The following is a 22,342-nucleotide window of genomic DNA, read 5'->3' as shown; positions in this document are numbered from 1 at the left end:
CCCAACAGATTAAGTCACTAGTTCAAGACCATTTCCTGAGTTAGTGGAAGAGCCAGGAACAACACTTTAGATGCTGAAGTTCCTGCCTTCTGTCCTGTGTTGCATACTTCTTCCCATGGGAAAGAAGTGTTTGGTTCAGAAAGAGGGAGAGAAAAGAAAGGAAAAAGGCAAAGACAAAAACCAAATTTAATTCAAACTCTCCAAACTTGGACATCTTCAGCTATGGGCTAAGGAACAAGACTACATCACCAAAGCTGTACTACTCTATTACCCTTTAATATACAGCTTCACATTGGAAAATCTTGTACTTCCAATCTACAGAAAAAAATACATATATGTAACTTCATAATCTCTGTTAAGAAGCTAAAACGTCCTCCTAAAAAAATCTCTCTTTACCAGCAGAATATTTTAAAGCTTTAACCAGAAGATATACCAAAAGCTTTGCAATAGATGAGTTCTTCAACTAACAGCCAGTGAAGCAAAATGTTCATAAAGACAAACAACATAAAGTCAATGGAAAGAAAAGCCTTCTGTTAGTGATGTGCATTCATGTGACCAGACTTCTGCTGTATGAACTCCGAAACCCACTGATTTTTCCAAAGGAAGCAAGGGGAAGGCAACAGGGCCAAAGTATGCACTAGGAAAAGATTACAAAAAAACAAGCGAGCAAGAGCTGATGTGAGCAAGAGATAGGTGTGAGAGTATCAATGAAGATATGTTCTATTTTATTTGAAAACAGGACACAGCCTTCATAAGTCGCAGAGACTTGAGCTGGCATCCCCAAATTCCTATGTCTCCTTATGTGCTCCAAAATTCTGGACAGCTGTTAGGTCTGTTCATGTCTATCTTAGGATGGATACACTGTTCTCTTGGACCCTACTACAAGTACAGTGGTGAGTTCAAAGAGGTAGACTCTCCTTACCTGTGACAGCATGCTCAAAATCGAGGGAAGAGTCATTTATGGAGAGGTGAACAGGTAGATACATGGTCACACAGAGAAATCTATAATTATATAACCTAGCAAGTAGCTAGGACTGAAGATGACAAGCTGAAAGGGGCGGCGAATCACAACAAATTCCTATCTGACCTCTGAAACTGTCTACTTCTCTTCCCTGGATATGGTGGAGTCTAGATGACTACCCATACACAGCAACATTAATACCTTCCATTTGGCATTTCTCACTGCCTACAGTATGATGCATGTTACAACTCAAATTTCATATATAAAAGGAACGCCCATCTCTGGTTCATAATTCTTGCCTTAATGTCCCTCTTTCTCCCCCCCTTTTCTTTTTTTTGGTCTTTATTACCTTTACTCTCAAGGATAAACTCCAATAAAAATGCAGTGGTTATGATTTTTCAACATATAGTCATTTTAATTCTAAGCTGATAAGAAAATGCCCCTTACATGGCATTTCCGATTACAATAACAACAACATAACAACAAAACCAACATTATTCCAGCCCATCACAGTGGATTTTCAAGGCTATAGTGGAAAAGAGAAGAAATTATTTGGGACAGTACAGTTATAGATGTGGGCTTGATCCACAAAAGAATTTAAGCACTTACCTACTTTCAGCTCCTGCATCAGGTGCCTATTCCAAAACAACACGTGACTCTTTTTTGCCACTGGAACAACTTAGATACCTAACGTTCTGCTTCCGTACTGCAGGGCAGTACAGTACCTTGCTCAAATTAGGCCAACTTAATATCTACAAACTAAGCGGGTTCTGTCTCACCTGCGCAGCTCTTCTCAAAGCCTACCTTTGAGAAGCCAAGCCATCTTTGTCTCTGTGGGCAGCTGAAGGATGAAGTTCTTCCCACCTTCCATCTAATACCTAAAAGTTTAGAGCATTCTCACTGAATCTGGAATTTCTGACTTAATTTACCACGCTTCCCAAAGGAATTTGAATATGTCTTCTATCTCTCAAGAGAATAACTCCAGGTTAAAAGCTATTCTGGACTGGTCAAAAACCTCATAGTTTCAGAGATCCCAGCTTTGTGATGTTTCCCCCTGGCTTGATTAGGCTTCTAACTCAGATGTGGTTTTCATACTTCCTTCCATGTATGGGACTAGGATCTTTTTCACAGCCTTAGGAAGCTTCCTCTAGGAAGCTGTTACTATAGTGGAAAGGCACCTAAAGGCACCTTGTGATGCCTCAGCTGTTTGCTAAATATAGCCTTAAACCAACACCATTAACTTCAACTTAAGTTTTTCCACTGCGATTACTGACAAGAACAGTAGACAGGAATTACACTACTATCAGCAGGGGGGCTATAAGGAAACTCCCATTGCTATTCTATGGATGTACTTGCATAAAGTCTTCCACAATGACACATGAGAGCAGGCTCCTTAATCCCATGACAGAATCAATTTTATGCAGCTGTAAACCAAAAATAGAGTCTTAAGATCCAAGAAGCCTGGTGAAGCAGCTGATGTATTGTGAGAACTGCTTGCTTCTTTTCTAGAAGGAGGAATTCCAAAGCTCTGTCAAGAATGGACTCAGCAAATCATGTTATTTCTCGTTAAAAGAGAGCTGTTCCATGTGACATGAACAATTAATTTTCTGATAGCCTCCCAAGCTCCCCCCAAATTTTGGGGTTTTTTTTTTAAACATTTTTGGCTGATTTAGCTAGCAGAAAAAGAGACAAGTTCAGAAATGGGGAGAGCTTGATTTGATTTCAAATTGACTGGGAAAATTTACATGCAAGTGACCATTTAAAATAACAATGTTTTCCAAAATGTACAGGCTGGATCTTCATAGAAAACCACACAAACAATCCTTTGCAAACCAGGAATCTTCTCAGGTTAACACAATAAAGACACGGAGGTTTTATTTTTGCGCTTCCTATGTCTTAATTTACTTAACTATTCATCATAAAGTCAGCCAAGGAGACAAAACAAAGAAGTGTTCCTATAAAGTCAAAAATCAGTAATATTGCATCCACTGCTAAGACCTGGAAACAGAAAATCATGGAATGATTCAGGCTTGAAGGCACCTCATCATCTGGCCCAACCCCCTGCTCACAGAGTCCAAGAAAGAGGTTCTTGAACCAGCATTATTAGTGTTAGTAAATTATAACCTGTTAGTTCTCACTATTCCTTTAGGGTTGATGTTAAGTACTAGATTGTTTTAATAGTTTAGTGACTACAGAGAATGAAGCAGAGAACAAGGAGCTTTCAGAAATGACCAAGTAGCTGAGAAAAATCTTCAAGGAGCAAAGAGCAGAAAGAGTCCTAAATTCTTACCTTACTGAGCTCCATATATTTCTTTGCTTCTCCACTTGCACAGGCTACTGATGGTTTTTTACTCAGCAAAGCCGCTTTACACCCTTTGATTTTAAGGGAATGATATGGAGGAACAAGTGATCCAGTTTGTGTCAGCTTGGACTGGAACAATTGATTGATGACTACATTTTCACTGGCTGGGAAAAAAAGGAGAAATTAATGCACAAAGATAAAATACAGGTTAGAAAATTATATGTATTGTATTTGGAAGTAAAAAGACATACAGCAGGAGACAATGAAATAAGTAAACTTAAAACAAGTACAAAACCCAATAAACTATTATATTATGTCAGTTATCAAAAAGCATTCAATATCTAAGGATGTCAGCCATCAGTAATACTATTTTTAAACATATTCAGGTCCTGTGCTAAACAAAACAGGGCAGGAAGCAAAACTTTCAGACTGTGATCTGTCTAAATTTAATTACTTATATGATAATCACCTGTGAATTTTGCTCCATTACAGACTCCCAATTTATCCATCTGTTAAAGCAATAGAAGAGATGCATTCTGCACAACATTTACCTAACATGTAGCATTTAGAAATGATCAAGGCACTTGGCACAAATAAATTATAGACACTAACTGCACCAGAGAGAAAGAATTATATAAAACACAATATTGGAAGAGATTAAAAAAAAAAAAAGGCAACGTGAAAGACAGAACTGTAGCAAGATGGGTTCACATTTCTCTACATCAAGACCACACTTAGAAACATTTACAGAAAAAAGACAATGCCATACATATGTCTGATGCAGTGGTCATAATTAGTACAAAACAAATACACTTCCAAGAGGTGTTCTTAAAAACAAAAATCTGAATTTTAAGATAGATAGGATACTTTATACTAATTTCAGTCAAGTTATTCTTTATGACATTATAGTTATAGGGTTTTTAAGAAGAACATGGTAATTACATGCTGTTTGTACTGCCACAGCACCAATAAGTATTTAAAACCCGTTGTATGATACGTCCTTAACCATCCCTATTTTTTATTACTTTTGTTTAGGAACTAACAAACTGGCATTATCATCACACCCATCAAGTGAATAAAAGAAACAAAAAACCAGAAAGATGAATGGGATAAGCACCATAAATATTGTCATTAAGTTCAGCGTAGCAGGTAGAAATCCTCAGTTTGCTCTTTATTAGCTGTCTAAAGACATATTTACTAGATGCTTAAATGCAATAGATGTGTTTCCCTTTTTCTGTGGAGATTACTATTCCTTACTTAGCAGGAATAATAAAAGTATAAGGAAGATAGTAAAGCAGATACTTGAAACAAGTTCAGCACAATCAGTGGACATAGTAAACCTCCATATTTTTAAAATATGGATAAATGTAATAAGTAGCATTAGGAAAGGCATTAAAATTTTGTCCTTCAAATTAAAACAGATAGAACCTATGTCAATAGTCTCTCCTGATTTATTTGTCAGACAGGTATGTTCCACATTCTTAAACACATTTGCAAATTATTTTAATGTTGTTAGCATATTTTAAAGTTTTGATTGAGGAAACTAAATTCAATGAAACACAGAATCACAGAATGATAGGGGTTGGAAGGGACCTCTAGAGATCATCTAGTCCAACCCCACCATCAGCGCAGGTTCACCTAGAGCAGATTGCACAGGAATGCATCCAGGCGAGTTTTGAATATCTCCAGAGAAGGAGACTCCACAACCTCTCTGGGCAGCTGGTTCCAGTGCTCTGCCACCCTCAAGGTAAAGAAGTTCCTCCTCAGGTTTAGATGGAACTTCCTATGGCCAAGTTTGTGCCCGTTACCTCTTGTCCTGTCACTGGGCACCACTGAGAAAAGACTGGCCCCATCCTCCTGGCACCCACCCCTTAAGTATTTGTAAGCATTGATAAGATCCCCTCTCAGTCTTCTCTTCTCCAGACTAAAAAGACCCAAGTCCCTCAGCCTTTCCTCATAAGAAAGATGTTCCAGTCCCCTAATCATCTTTGTAGCCCTTTGCTGTACCCTCTCCAGCAGTTCCCTGTCCTTCTTGAACCGGGGAGCCCAGAACTGGACACAGTACTCCAGATGCGGCCTCACCAGGGCAGAGTAGAGGGGAGGACAGCCTCCCTCGACCTGCTAGCCACACTCTTCTTGATGCACCCCAGGATGCCATTGGCCTTCTTGGCCACAAGGGCACATTGGTGGCTCATGGTCATCCTGTTGCCCACCAGGACTCCCAGGTCCCTTTCCACAGAGCTGCTCTTCAGCAGGTCAGCCCCTAACCTGTACTGATGCATGGGGTTATTCCGCCCCAGGTGCAGTACCTACACCTGCCTTTGTTGAATTTCATAAGGTTCCTCTTTGCCCAAGTCTCCAGCCTGTCCAGGCCACACTGAATGGCAGCACAGCCTTCTGGTGTGTTAGCCACTCCTCCCAGTTTTGTGTCATCAGCAAACTTGCTGAGGGTACACTCTACCCCTTCATCCAGGGATCATTCATCATCCCTTCATCATTCATGAAATTCAAAGGAAGCATGCACTTAAGGTATACATCCACATAACTTATGAAACTGACCCTAAAGGAAATATGTCACTGACAATCAATAGGTTTTAAGCCTAAGTCACTTAAAAAAGAAGGAATGTAGCCCTTAAATGACTTACATACTTGTAAATATTCTGCCTTTAGAATTTTTCCATTAATTAGAATTGTTATTATTATGACTTCTTAATTATATATAAACTCACTCTCAGCATATCAAACTTTTTATATCAAATCCAATCCTCCCTTCTTCCCTTTTAACAGTTGCATAGCTGATTACACAAAATAGCAATGAAAGTGCAAAAGGAGACTATGTGAGAGAATGGAAGAATGCTCTCTTGTAGAACATACTGGAAGTTGCCATACCTTCTTACATTCTTTGGAAAATTATCATGTAAATTCCAAGTAGTGAGAACTGGAATGTCTCTAAAATTATAATCAATAGGACTATATTCAAGATCAATTCTTCCATTTCTTCCTTCATCCTTAATGTATACTGTTTACCTTTAAAATGCATCAATTATTTTACTAGGGAGTTTAGCTAATTTCACATTAAAATTGCTAAAAACCAGCACATTGTAACAGCGGGGATGATTTGGAAGACAAATACGACCTGCAAAAGACCTCTATTTCTATGGAAAGAAATGCAAGTATATAATGTATTAAATGAAAGACTCTGCAGTGGTTGGAGAAAAGACAAGTAACATCTCAGGATACACTGACATTTCCCTGAGGAAAATGTTTTGGTTTTCTTCACAGAAAGGGTAAATGATAGAGGTTTTCAATAATCGAATTACGAATCATTAATTAATAAACTGGATGCATTATTATTAGGCATAATTATATAATATGCACATGGAAAGGTATTTAATTTTGTATTTCAGTGGACAGTCGTACCTATTCACTGAAAAACATAAGAACGCCCACAAGTTCCTGCTTTTAGAAATGTACTCAAGCAGTGAAGCACATCCCACTGCAGTCTCTATGATTTTGGGAGCCTTATTTCCTTTCCCTATTTTCTGGGGTTTATTTTTGTTTTAATTAGTACTCAATTATTTCTTTAAGTCATACTCATCTATCACACTGTACCTTCTTGTTCTTTACAACACATCACATGATGAAGATGCTTTATGTTCATGAATTCTAAAGGCTTTCTAAATTAGAGCAAATTTCAAACTATGTATACATAATTCAAAAAGATGAGGGTGGGTTTTTTACTAGAAATAAAATATATAAAAATTTCTCTTAAAACTAAAATGAAAATTAAAGTCAAATCATAACGTCTTGACTTCTAACAACAGCAACCACAAAACCATTTACTTACTTTTCATTACAAATACGAGATTTTGTGAAAGGGAATCTTTATTTTTTTCTATCGCACCAGCAATTTCGTAAGTAACCTGTAATAAAATATTGTGACATCATTAGTAATGACCAATGCCTCTTTTAAAAATCTTATAGCAGTAGAAATATTAAGCTGTGTTTTTTTCCATTCAACAGTTAAAGGCTGGTACCAGGTAGCGTCTTTTGTTCCTTAGCACAACAATACTAACCAGAAGATCTGTTTGCTGAACATTGTGTGTCTCTGCAAGTAAACAGAAATTTAAACAGACTGATTCTAAAACATTTCCACAATGCAACACTTCAAATCAAAAGTGCAGTGTAGAGCAGAAGGCAGTGACCTAAACATCACTTTCCCTGTAGGATAAGTGAGTCACTCCCAGATCACACATCTCCTTGTCAATGGGAAACTGTCCACACTGACCATGACAAAGCATTCATGGAGCAATATGAGTCCCAGTTCACACTCAAGACAAGTTCCAGCCATTGATATGTCCTTTGGAGGCAAGTTCAGTCTATAGGTTATGTACAAATCCCATTTACCTTTCTAACAACTATGCATATAAGGATTTTGGATCACCTTAGTTGCCTGATGTTGTAATTTCAAGAACAGACAGTTGGAGTGTCACTTCATCTGTCATCTGACTGCAGATAAACTCTAACACATGTGGTAGACACTGAGAAGTGAGCAAAAGGCAAGGCTCTAGCCAGAGTTCCTCAGGGTACATCCAAAATGAAGAAGCATGACCTAGTGGCTGTTTTAACATTGAGCCCATCCCAGGAGACACTGTATAGAAAAGCAGCACTAAGACCAAAAATTAGTCACTGAGCCCAGGTTTGGGGTTTTTTAAATTTTTGTGGTGATGGAAGACAAACAACTGGTTATTTTACAGGCTTTAGATATAAACAGCTCTGGCTTGCACAGTAGTAGAACCCAAAGGGAATTTTTAAGTTAAAAAGGAAGAAAATTATAGATTGTAGTACCTCCAGGATTAGGCAGACACTTAATGGGAACTTCTTAGAATACAGTTTGGTTTTTATTTACCTTGGGACCATGTTTCTATCTAAAGCCTTTTTTAATTTTTTTTATTGGATCTATATCCTAAGCCCCCTAGATATTTGGGGAAATTTTATCCTTGTATATTTAATAAAGTTGCAAATATATAATTAAGATTAGTAATACTAATCAGTGCATTAATTTTGTTTTCCATTGGGTCATTTGACAATTATGTAATGCTATCTTACTCACGAAAGAGATTATATGACTTGGATGTGTATAATCTGTTATAGTTAGTAATTGTCAAGTGATGTAATTAGTATGGCATCTGACATAGAAAGGGTATAACAATAGAATTACGTTCTTTTCCATGACAGATGCAATGATATATAATTTTATAATTGCATCTCCTAAGAACATACAACATAGTTAGCAAACTATTAGAATAATTTAAGTATACTATTAAATGCTTTTAGTGTACTTAAAGTAAATGTTCTACCATACCGGTCCATAAAAGATAATTAACAGAACTTACTCGACAAATCCATAATGCCAGTTCCTAATTGAGTGTCTTAGGCTTTGACTAAATTAGAAGAAGAGAGTTAGTATTGGTGGGAAGAGTAGGTAAGTATAGCAGTGGGAGATACTATATTATGATTAAGTGCCTAGACTGAAACAGGGAGAAGTTTCAGTACTGGTGCTGCTATAATACATCACCAAATTCTAGAACTATATTCATAAGACATCTCTCATATCACATAAAATACATAAAAGTTAGCAGGATTCCCTTTTATGAAGAAATTGCTAACTCTTACAGTTTTGCCATAGACTTGGCAAATTAACTCACTGCCTAAAGACATGAAAACTGATTCAATGAAATGGCACTCAGGGGTTCCATATTCATTGTCAGTCCCACAAAAGAGAAAAAGAAAGAAGTCCTCTTCAAGCTTCCAATTTTGTTAATTTAATCCTGCCCTCATCAGTGATGCTAACTCACATAGCACTTTGCCTAAAGCACATATATTTCCCTCAGTTTTCTTCCACTGGGTTTCTAAAGTAAACCTGGCCAAAACTCTGCACTGATTGGCACTCAAGCACAGTGAATAATATTTCTGAGGAGAGAAAAAACAAACAAATATTATATGATTCAGACATGAAATACGCACTCGCTTAGATCATGATTCCAGTATTATAAAGCATACACCTTATTCTCACTTCTATTTATTGCAGCTGTTTGCTCTATCTTGCTTTATGTGGTGAACTGTTTGGGGTAGACAGTATGTAAACCTGTATGTCTGTGTCAACCAAAGGAAACAAGATCTTTAGATACTATGTGAACTAGTTGAACTATTTTTATTAAAAAAGAAAATAGTATGCAGTTCCACACTTCATTTTATTTCATTATTAAAACAAGAAAGGGATTGGATTTGCTTTCCTTCTTGATTTAAGTTCAGAAAGGAAGAGCTTAACCTAAACACAGTGGTAGAGGGGCAGGCCAAATGTTCTTCTAGTCCTGGGTATTTAGGGAAAACTATTGAGGAATGCTTCCACTCTGCTCCCACCAGTTCCCCTCTCAGCTTCTAGGGCTCTGCCCATGAGGGAGTTCTTGACCTGCAGGCTGTATCTCATCTTTGTGTTTAATATCTCTTGCCTGACCTTTCCTCCTCGGGTCTCTTTTTCCAGAACTCATTAACAATTTCAGCATCTGTAATACTCTGTGGCAAGGAGTTTCACTAGTTACTAGCTATGCGAAAAAAATACTTAATTTTATTTGTTTTGAACCTGTTTTCTGGTCATTTAAGTCGGCACAGGTGGTTTTAATATCACGAGAACTAGCAGGTACAAATAAGAGGTAAAAAAACAACACCCAGAAAACAGGAGGCTCACACACCTAATGTGCACAGAGCTAATTTTGGGAATGTCACATTCCTCTTATCTTCTTACATACTCTTGCCTCTTTGCTTCATTAATTATCCTCATGCCACTCCATTATACATCCTCTCTTTTGAACTGAAGTATCCCCCCTCATAACACCTGACTTTGGTAAGGGACTTTATCTAAGTTTAGTTGATTTCCCAATATCCTTTATCAAGAGGGCCACCTTTACAGATAATTTTCATTAATTCCTTCAAATACTCTTCTTTGTAAACAGTTTTCATATCTTGTGATAGGCCAAAAGCACTCATGGTTAATGGCAGATCCAGCAGGAACCCTAAAACAAGCTAGGAAAATGCCACCGGGAATGTTAAGGTTGATTTGGCCGATTCACAGTTAAAAGGGAAAATTTTACTACTTTAATAACAAAATGTAACTCAGAAACTCACAGTTTTGCATGTGTCGTTAAAATTAGTTAATAATAATAATAATTGGTTCATATAGTTAAAAGAGACATTTTTGAGAATATTGTCCAAGGACAATTTCAGTGCACAGAGGGTCACTTGTAGTTGTTAATTTTCTGCCAGCACTTAAATGTGAGTGATATTATTTAAATGCTTCAATGTGCCATTTTTTTAGGATCACTGGGCTTCTCACCCTCCCCAAACAAGTCTTGTTAAGCAATAAGTGAAGTAAATAATTTTATATAGTCTGTAAAGTCTTACTCTATCAGTGTCACAGAAATAGTAGCATATTGAAACCAACAGACACTTAGAAACAAAATAGGAGGGTGGGGGGAAGTGTTCTATTATTTTCTCCTTTAAGTGAAAGTCCAAAATCAAATCTACTGAAAGAAAGAAAGAAAGAGAGAGAGAAAGGGACGAAAAGCACGACTATCTTGTCTGCATGAAAAAGAGAATCTTTGTCAAGTAACCTTTATAGGCCTTGGTATAGCTTAGACTAGACTGATTTGATTGTTATGTCTGGGGATTCAGCCTGAGGAAAAAAAATAGAGAAAATGAAAGCATCCTTATTGATTAATCCATCTCCTTTTGTCTTCTGATTTAGAGGTTCAGTTTCAGAGTCTGCCTGGGATATATAAGGCATTTCAGAGAAGACTGCCTTGGTGAAGGTGAGCTGGCAGTTGAGAGGTATTTTTGAAATGCTCATAGCCGAGATATGGAACAGACATTGATCTGCACTTAAAGGACATTATGTAGACTGGTTTATAAAGCAAAGAAGTTGGTGTTTAGGTCTGATGGGTTTGTTACAGTACTATAAGTCAAAACAGTGGCAAGACAAACAGCGACAAGACAAACAGCGACAAGGAGCTTATCTGATTTGTAAATTCAAGTATAAATTTAAACTGCAGAAAGCTTAAATTATGATGACCTATTTATTATTCAGATTGCATGAACAATGGGACAAATAGCTCATTATCTCCTTAATTATTAAGCTCATTGTCTGTTAAATACCACTATTAGGTAAAGGTATGTCTCTTGGCATTGTGCTAAGACAATATATTTCTGGTTTACTTATCGATATGTCAATTCTTCTATAAAATTTAAAAAAATAACTTTGAGTCCTCAAGAAAGTTCGATGATGGAATGTTATTCTCCAAAAAACACGACTATCAGTACGGTTGACAGTTCAGAGATATAATGCATGTGAAGCCCTTCTTTACTTGAGATCCCACAATGTAAGTATTAATGTTATCAATAAAACTACCTAGAAATTCAGTATTACACATTCTTAGTATAGTTTCAGCTGATGGTCAGATGCATTGATCAACTGCACCCGTAAAACACTTTGCTTCCTCAAGGCAAGCTTGCAGCGTGCAGCGTGGAACTGGCGTGCCTCTCCTTTCATGGTGCTGCCAGCCAGCCAGTCTCTGTGAGAAGCAGCTGAGAATACCCACATTCATGTTAGGTATCAGAAACAAAGCAATGCCCCAGATGAGCAGAATTTTTCCAGAAGAGATCAGACTGCCAGTGTTCAGGGAAATGTGTTAAACAACCTTCAGATAAAGCCTTCCCCTAGGATTTTCTTTTAGTCATGCAAAAACTAAATCATTCTTTTCTACCTTCTGCCTGAACAGAACAGATAGGCTTTTTGTCTTATAGCACTCAGATACCAGGACATTAAATAGCTCTTAGAAGAGACTTATAATGTGTCAAGGCATTGTAGGATTCTGTTCAGCTGCAAAATTAGAACTGGGAGATAAAGTAAAATACTTGATATGATAAAGTACCAATGTTCACAGTGGCCTTTGCTAAGCATGTGTTCATATAGTAAACAACTGTATCATATTGCTCATGCAGAAGAAGACAGATTTAGTGTTGTGCAGGCATAACAGTAAAATTCAAGAGAAATTAAGAAAAAGTTGTTTTATTTCTTCCACAGGATTATTCTGTCACATTTGTGTAATAAAGTATTCCCTCTCAGCTTCCACTGCAAAATCTCACCCCATGTTGATTTCTCCTACGTGCAGAAGCTTACTTGTGCATATTGTTTTCCTCTTTTATTCCATTTTCTTCATTCCAAAACAGTAAAGAAAATAAGAAAAAATCAAAGGTCTCTCAGAATTATATCATACATAAAGATTTTCTTAAAGTATTGCTTCTGTCAGAAAATCAAGTATGGATTCCAAATTCTTTGGGGTTTTTTCCCTTACACATTACTCTGAGTCTCTTCTCATACGCCGCCTTCATCTCACTTCGTCTCACCTCATGCTTTCTTTTTTCCACTTCTGACCTGTTATCTCTTCTCTTTTTCTCTCAGTACTGCTTTTTCTGGAATGGTCTAAGTAAGTCTCATTAGGCTTGGATCAATAATATGGCATGTGTAGTCTTAGGAAAAGCTACTGAGCATAACACGTAAGGGAATGGGTGATACCTGACAATGCATGACTACAACCAATCAAAAAGACCTGATAGTGAAAGAAAAGATAATTTTCCTATGAGTATCCTGACACAAAATGTTAAGGTATGAACATGTTCGAGGTCTTTAACACTGCATGGGCACATCTGTATCAGCTGTAATTCTCTCATAATATAAAGCTAGAGATATCAGTTTTGTTCACAAAAAGGTTGTCTGTCAATCTCAATTAAATCTACAAAAGCAGGTCTCTTCAGTGAGGCAGTATTTTTAATAGCTGCATTTTCTTATGAGTTGCTAAAATAGCTACTCTAAGTGTGTGAGTAAAGATATGAACCCAATTCCTTCTGGACTTCGAGCTACATACATAAACTACTGATGAGAATGAGCCCAAATTACAAAGGTCCATACGAGATTCATACCAGGGCCAACACAGAATATGAGATTTTTTTTGGTCTAGATGACTCAGAGTAGCAGCTGTTTCACATTGGCTGTGAACTACAACTTTTGTTACCTAGAGAAATCAGGATGTCTGCCTTCACCTTGTAACACAGAGCCTGCATTCAGTGTGACTTCCTGCACAAACACCAGCCTAGGCACATCACCCAAATATAAATGATTAAGCCTGGAAGTGACACATTCCATGTTCAATTACCTGTCACATTCTGCTGGTATTTCTTTTTCTACCCTCTTGGTCCAATTCATCTTTCAGTTACACTCATGTAAATAATGAGAAGCTTTACCAAATTAAAGGAGTTACAATCAGTGAAAAATTGTGGTAAGTGAGAATAAAATCAAGCCCCCTTGTTTTAAATTTGGGGATCTCTGAAGGTAACGATGCAGAGAAAGATTGCTTTATACTTCACTTACGTTAGACTCATTTAATTGATATCAGACTATAAAAATGGCTCTCAAAGCCTGCCAAACTATAGTTACTTTATATAGGAAATTCTTATTTTTAAGTGCCAATAAAACCTGATATATTTAAAAGCCTGATCCTTTGACAATTTTCATAAAGCACAAATCACAAATGACTTCTATAAAAAGTTACTAAATGTGGTAATAGCACAATCTAAAGAACAGCATCAGCAATTTTAAAATCCTAGTTTTTCATATTCATCTTATCAATTTATGAAGACATACTAGTCTCAGAATAAACTCAATTTGTGTCATTATTTAGTACAGTAATGCTATAATCAGATTTTATGTAAATACATATCATAAATCACTGGAAGTTTCAATCTATGATAGCTAGATAACAGTCCCATGAGATATCAAAAAGGCAAGTGTCTTTAAGGATTTTGCTCAATCACTATGAAAGTAAGGACAATTAAGCACTTGCACAGGAACTTTTTTGTTTTGGCAGGGCTGCGCATTTTACTGTCATAAGGATGCAAAGAACAACCTGACTGTCTGGAATAGTTCCTTGGCCAATGTAAATCAAAGGATCTCCATTGACTTCCAAAGAATGTGTGAATTTACATTACTTGGAGACCTGTCTATTTGTTCATACTTTCAGATTAAATGTCATTACTATTATTAGGAAAAGGTCAAACCAAGCGTCTGTGTTATAAAAAAAAATCTAAACAACTAGGCAAGGCTAAAACACACATTAATGACAAGTGTACTCCTTACCACTCACAGTTTAACTTTCAGAACTAGGCACCTGAAACTTTGATCTTAACAAATCTTCCTATTGAGTGCTTCTTCAGAGAATAAGACAAGCATTTTATTCATTTTGAAGAAACGTGCTTCTTATTCTGGTTGTGATTTTAATACAGCTGCCTTGCTGCTGCCTCCATGACAGGTTTTTGGTGTGTGGAACCCTTTAGAGCTATTGTGATAAATTTGTATAATCACAACAGCACATCATGAAAAAATATTTACCTAACAAGTATAGAACAGACTTATAAATGAAATTAGACATCTGGAGTCCATGGTCAGTTCTTAACTTTATCACTTTAAGTGCTAGTCAGTTTCACAAAGTCTTTGCTGTGCTGTTATCTAACCACTGCCTGCCCGCATTCCTACTGAAAAATCCCAATAATGGAGGTATTCAAACCACTTAACTTTGGCAAATAATTTGAGTCTAAGTAGAAGGCCTTATGATGAAAGAAGAGCCTCCAGGGAATTATTCAGAGCATTTAGGCTAGGAACTTACGCACTGCCCAAATAGTCTTAAACCTTTCCATAACGACCACATTTCTATCATTGGGCAGGAACAAATTTGCCTGTGTCAGAACACTACTCAACACTTCCATCGACTTAATTTCCAAATGAGGAGCCACAAAATAGACCTTTCCCCATTTATGTTGCTGTAAAGGACCCTAATCTGGTTAAAGAAGCCTAAGCATGCACATTCCAACCTCTCATCTGTTCTGGAGACCTCAGGGCATATAACGTCACCTTGAGATATGACAGAGCCAGCAAGCCTTTTTTTGGTGACTTGGAGACAAGTCTTGAACACACCTCATAAGAGTACCCACTACCAACAGTTGACGGATCGGGTATTCAACAGCATAAATCTGTTCCACCTAAAATATTCATCATAGCAGAAAGTGTGTCGTCCAGTACCTTTAGCAGCATGGATTAGAGTTATTTTTCTGGTGTTCTTACCCTAGTTAGCACACAGAACTCCCTTCTGAATCTAAACTGATTTTTTTAGCGGCATACCAGATAAACCCCCTGCATTTGCTACTCAGAAAATCACGTGAGGGAAGTTTGCTCTAATTATCTCTCACAATAAGCAGAAGCAAAGCTATTACATTTGTTTTAGAATTATAATATGCATTCTAATCGAAAGACTTTATCATAGCTGCCCAATTTCTTGCTCATTGAACTCATCTCTTCTGTCTGTTGCTTAGGTAAAGAGGAGCATCAAGGTGTCAGTTGTCTGGTTATACTGAACCACCTGAAGTTTCCATGTGTCTTCCACAGAGGATTCTGAAGTGATTAGGTACGTATCAAGTGCTGCCACAAAATCCCGAAAAAGCCAGGTTCACCCTCACAGCAGGCTTTACTGAGATCTCAGGTTTAAAGTGACCTACTATGTAAAGTCATCAGCTAATAACACTTACAGTTACATTTATAAACAACACCGTGCATACAAACATGATGCAGTGGTTCCGAGACACAGTAGCTAAACAGTTTCTAAACGTGCTATGCACGAAGCTTTTATGGGCTTCCATCAGTGGATAGCTCACTCATGAGATCATCTGCATAAGACTTAGAAAGTGTGAAAGGACACAGAACAAGTTGTTCAGATGTAAAGACTGATTTCTGCAGCCTTCAGTCTATGTCCTCTCCTGATTTCTGTGGAAATCTTGGAAAAGTGGTAACTAAGAGCCCCCATTGTATTGTGTCCATACTATCTACATTCATTAGCTCATTTCAAATACCATGGTTTGAACAGAGAGAAGTGGCAGCATGTCAGACTAATGACAGAGGGGCCAATCTGTCAGATTATCTAAAAAAAAATTATTATCCCTTTAAATACATACCTATTTTGCTTGCTTTGGATTGCAGGTGGTTGTGGAGACAATGTGAAAATGAGAAAGTATTGGAAAGAAAAGGGTAAGAGGCCTATTTTACGGAATTGATTATGCTTTTCCTGTGGACACTGCATGAGGGGAAATGCAAAACATTCATCCTGTTTTACAGCCATGTTTAGAGACACTTAGCATGCTCTGGGATTTTGAAGAAAAAAAGGAAAAAAAAATACTTTGATTATGACTGCTAACAAAAAAACATGGGTTTTTTTACCAGATGCATGCTGGTATCCAAGGTATCTACATATATGGCACAGGGTCTGCAGGGAACCTATACTGTTCTGGAACAGCATCTGAAAGCAAAGTGACAGCCAACTAAAATGGCACTAAACATTTATGCTGAGGTATCCAAACCACCCCCTTCTTCATAAAGTGCTTACAACGAAGATACAATTTAGGAGACGGAATTAGGTAGCCCAAATCCTGCACAATATAATACAATCTACAGATTTTATACACTAGATATTGCATTGAGGTTCTAAGCTGGCCTCTGAAAATTCATTACTAGAAAGTGAGTTCTTATTTATAGCCAGAAGGTGGAGAAGCCATGCAGAATTTTGTTTTGTTTACTCTTTCTCATTAACTGTGTGTAACCAATCATTCAAACAACTTACCCTCCCAGCATAATGCATAACAGTGAAGGTGGAGCCCTGATCCTTTGGGGCAAGGTTACCATTTCCATCTTTTGTGGAGGAATATACTGTGTTTGTGTCTGATGTATCCAGGTAAGACTGAATGCGTTTAGAAAGACTCTGTTCCACTGACCAAATAGACTGGCTTTCTTCATCCAGCATTGACAAAAAGCCTGATGGTTTCTGAAATGAAAAATAGATTTTTTCTTGTTTTATACAAGAGCAATAGAATTTCAGTTGTTCCTTGTAGAGTAACACAGCTTGTAATTTGGTAAACAGAAACATGTATCACCTCAAAGAAAAGAAAAAATGGCTAAAATATTCTGGTAAGTCTCCAAGGCTATGCACATCAGATTATTCTGCAAGAAACACAGGGACTAATATTTCAGTTGCCAGAAATGGTAACTATTGATGATCTTTCAGGAAACTGATTGGGCTACTTCTTTCTTAGAAGTTATACTCCAGAAACTACCTTCAGGCACAAAAGAAACTGTCAGGCTTATAACAGAGACTCGTCAGTCCTACAGCTGCATTAATGACATGGCATTATACACAGATGGTATGCGTGAATCGGTACAGGCAAGGAGTTTCTATTACATCTTCTTCAACCCTGAACAGTTAGAAAGCTCTGTTAGCCCTCAAGCTATGAGGACAGTTATGACAGCCCTCTCTATGGTCTCTTTGGACCCATAATCTTCTCTATGAATTCATAAATCAGAAAACGCAGGCAAAAGTTTGTATTAGTCTAACATGCAGAGACTGTTTATAAATATACATGGTGTAAAGTGGATCTGAAAACTACCTGAAAGAAAAAATCCAAGGCTGCAGTATGGTTACCAGGAGAATACACTGTTTCCATGGCAACTCCCTCTTGTACACATTCTGCTTGCTCTTGTAGGAAAAGCACTTCATTGATATACTGGTGTATCTTCTCATTGGTCATGTTGACACACAGCTATTGTAAAATGAAGAAAAAATGAGTATTAGAAGTTTACTGGATAATTCATCGGTGTAGGTTTTACGGCACGTCTAATGTTGAATTTGATGAAATGTCAATCCACAATATGTTACCTCTCATCAGACCATAGATTAGCAAGACCCCAGGGAAATTTACATTTTAACAGCTATTAGCATTAAATAGGGAATAAAGAGCTTTCTGCCTGCACAGTTCATTGCGAATTCCATGTAAGAATTATTAAATACCAGCATCATCAAATATAGTGCAAATTTACACTAATTCTATTGATTGAAGTGAGGTAACTCTATGTATAAATCGGTACACAATATTCTTCTGCAGTTTATATTCAGGAAGACTACACAGATGCAATGTGCTTTTAGAAAAATTAATTAACTACATATTTGATTAGGATCCTGACTCTGTAGTTAGTTCAACGTTAACAAAGACATTCAAACTCTGCTTCCACATATAATGTCACTGAGGTCGAAAGCAGTCTCTGAAGAACTCATTGTGTTTTGCCCAAATATATGTTATAAAACACCTAGGGACATTTTACTAGATGTTTCTCTCCATTTTATTGATATTCTAAGGGAAGGTTGGCAAGAGAACGGTCTTCAATAAGAAAGTTCAAAGTTTGGAGAGATAAATAATATAAAAGCCTCTCAAATATTTTCTTTGATTGCCTTATAAGAGGTGTAGTGCCACTTTTGCAAAATAAATAGTTTAATAGGAATCTGATTTTCAATTAAAAACAGGTGGGAGTTGTAGCAGCTTATTTGGGGACCTTTCATATTTTATTCAAAGCTCACAATCTGCAAAAAAGTAAATATTTAATAACTTTGTGGAATAAATGTTTTAACTGTTTTGTTTATATTAAAGTGGAAATTTTAGTGAAAAACTCTAAAATCTCCTCCAATGCTATACTAACTATCACTAAGAAATTAGGAAAACAGAAACTCCTAAAAGAGTGGAAGAACCCTTTATATGAGGAATGATGCAAGGAATGCTTGCATGCAGTCTCTTTTCAGACTAAACGAGTCACATATTTGTTTTGGCCATAAACTATATCTTCCGTGAATAAAGTGTGTAAAAGCAATTCCACTAGCAAGTCATACTAAAAAATACGAAATAGTTACATCAATCCTAAAAGTACATGGCTTAATATTCAGATGAGGGAAAAGAACCCAAGCAATGTGTAATAGCTGCCTGAATTTTCCATTAACACCTCATCCTAGTATAGTCAACTTGCACTTGCTATACAATGAAATAGACTGGTGTGAATAACAGTAAGAAGAAATAAAACAAAAAACCCATTTTATAACCAAATGTCTGTTATTAGCTGTCTTTACCAATGCATGACAGTGCAGACAAAAGACAGCCTCGAATAAAACCACTATTTTTTAAAAGTGGGGTTTCTAAAGATTCAGATTGTTATCTCATGAATGAAAGTATGGAATTGACTTATACTATCTACTTATGGAAAAAGACAGCTTTTTTAACTTTGTGGCAGGCAAATTATGCTTTACTGATCACTTTTCAAATTCTAATTCTAATTACGAAATCTTTTCAGAAGCTTCTTAACATTATCTTAGAAGGCAGACATAACATTACAAGCTTATACTTCACAGGATATGTAAAGTCTTAAAATGATGCATGCTGTGTATATCTTTATTTGCAAATGAGTTATTTAGAGAACCATGTCATTTAACTTTACACAGGTATATTTTACCTTAAGAAAATTTGACAAAATCACTATAAACTCAAGTTTACTTTTTATCATGTGCCAATCTCCTAAAATATATAAAAACAGTAAACATACTTAAGTACCTGACTGTGCAGCAAAATTATTAAACTAAACCATTCAAGCCAAAGGGAAAGACTGTCTTAGTCATATCTTAAAAGGGGCTGACAAATATCATTGATTTTAACTGCCAAAAGTAAAGGCATAGTATTTGTTAAAATATTCATACATAACACGCTGGGCTGGTAAAGAAAAAAAACCATTTATAAATTCTACTAATCAGTGTATTATGGCATACACTGGTGTCCTTTTTAGTAATATAAGCAATACTGTCATTCAGACTGGCAGACTTGCCATAATGACAGTAAGGTTCTGCAAACCAGACCGGAAAGCAAGCTCAAGTGCTTATACAAACTGCAAGCTGCTCCAAAGCTGCTCCTCTAGCAGTGGCTGTGAGTAACAGCTCTGCAGAATGAGAACCAGGAGACCAGCCAAGGACTGCTGAAAAGCAAGACATTCTGATTATAACTTTCTCCATTTCAATGTTTATACCACCTGCTGGGAAAAGGTAATAAAATAAATGTTTCAAATTAAAAGCTTGACACACGTTGACATAATAATTAAAACAGCTGAAACGTAGAAATCAGATGAAAATGAACTAAACTAGCTTTGCTAACCCAACTTCTTTTGCTCCATATCATACAAAGTCTTATACAGAACAATGACATATTTTCTGTCCAAAGATATAAGAAGATATAAGAAGTTCAGAAAACTTCATTTTTTAAACATGCATTTAATTTTACCCATGAAAATTAGGTGGAAATGTAGCAGTAATAAAAGAAATCACAATGAACTTTTTACCTAAAACAAATGTTGTGGGAGTAACTTTAAGCATTGCATATTTGGTTTACCTTGCAGCATTACTCAACATTACCTACAGTACTTTTTGTTATTAAATATTGTTAAACTGTTCTTCACATGCCTCTTATGGCTCCATTGTATGTCTCTTCTGTAAGAAATCCTCCTTGCTATCTGTCTTCCTCTCTAATCCTAACTCATTATCATGTCTCATTGAAAACAAATACACCATCTCTTTGTCCAAGTATTCATTAAAAAGTACTTCTAGAATATTATTAGAAGAAAAAAAAAATCTTGTTTAAGTATTTAAACAAACAACTTGAAGTATCATCCAAATTCTAGAATTTGGAAAATATAGTGGCGTTTGGTAAAAGCAGTAAGTATCCATCACATTAGACAGTGTTAGCTTGATCTCTCTTTTTTTACTACATTTGACCAGTTAGTACTATTAAGTATACTCCAAATTCAAATTTAGGTAGAAGACCAAAATTGTACTGCACTCCAAAGACAGAAAAGCACCAATGACTAATGAAATTTTCCTGCTCTTCACTTTATATAAATAGCCAAAAAAAGGGGGAATTTGCGAAAAGAAAACTTGGTGACTGTCAATCAGTGAGGGAATGATGGATGTAAACACCCTTTGGAAAGCTCATTTACATCCTTTGGTCATGCAGAAGCATTAACTCTCTCAAGGGATGCGTATTCATAGCATGGAGTAAAGCTTGCAGCTGTCATATCAACACATCTATCAAACCGTATGTCATTGGCCAAGATGATGAAACTACAATGCCAAGTTTAATTTGCAAGGATGTGCTCTATCATTTCTCAAAAATGCAATTCTAAGATAGTGGAAGGCAGAATCATCTTGTATTTACTGAGGTTGGACTCAGCAAATATTTTTAAACCTAAGGTTGTTAATCACTTATTTCTCAGAAGTATCCTGATCACTGTTCCCCCTTTTATCTGCTACTCAAACATTTGCACATCTTTTTTTTATGTAGAGTACCAATCAGAATTATTTTTAATGAATGTATAGCAAAACCAGAACCCATTACATTTCTTCCTTTGCCTTTTAGGGCAATACGGTCCAATACAGACTTCTTGTTTTCCATGCAGTCCCAACACAAATTTGAACATAGTCCTTCTGCCTCTCTGCCAGAAGAACTTTATTTCACTGGGAATTCATCTCACCTCTGGGGTCAGTTGCCATTAGCTGATCTGTGTTCCTTGAATAAAGTAAAACAGAACCCAGTGCTATATTAAAATTTTATTATGGGTAGCTGTCACCTGAAAAGCCTTCCACAAAGGAGGGTCTGAAAAGCCCCTCCAAAAGGGACAAAATTTCAGTGCAACGTGAAATAGTCCCCCACCTGATTTTGTACATATAAAATGTAAGCAAACAAACATGGTAACAACAGTCTTTTCTTGAAAGAATTTTGAATTAAAGGTACTGAAACAGTTCCAAGTTATTTTTTCACTCATACAGTGGCCAGCAACTAAGTACTGTAGGATAAGAAAGGCTACTGCTGTGGAAAAGTAAGATACCAGTTAATAAATGTCCTTGCGCAGCATTTCACCAGTCAATCACAAACTGTATCTAGCTGGGAATCTCGGTTTTAGATAAATGATCTTATTTTTGGCAACAAAGTGTCTACCGTAAAAGCATAAATCAAAAATAAACATTTTAATGTCAGGTACATGATAAGCCAGCTTTAGAACTGAGTAACAC

General features: G+C 36.6%; 1 protein-coding gene across 1 annotated transcript in view; it reads right to left on the bottom strand.

The window, feature by feature from the left end:
- Positions 1–22,342, bottom strand: part of MYO16 (myosin XVI) — a 301,679-nt gene that overhangs the window by 86,410 nt on the left and 192,927 nt on the right. Inside the window, exons 21-24 of the mRNA XM_059817431.1 lie at positions 17,859–18,011; positions 17,039–17,239; positions 7,111–7,186; positions 3,252–3,427 (exon numbers count right to left, since the gene is read on the bottom strand). Coding sequence (XP_059673414.1) covers positions 3,252–3,427; positions 7,111–7,186; positions 17,039–17,239; positions 17,859–18,011 — 606 coding nt within the window. The remainder of the gene's footprint in view (positions 1–3,251; positions 3,428–7,110; positions 7,187–17,038; positions 17,240–17,858; positions 18,012–22,342) is intronic.

This window comes from Gavia stellata, chromosome 1 (genome assembly GCF_030936135.1).
Source record: "Gavia stellata isolate bGavSte3 chromosome 1, bGavSte3.hap2, whole genome shotgun sequence".
NCBI classification, from domain to species: Eukaryota; Metazoa; Chordata; class Aves; order Gaviiformes; family Gaviidae; genus Gavia; species Gavia stellata.
Note: the sequence above shows the minus strand (reverse complement) of the source record. Positions and strands in the feature narration are given on the sequence as shown.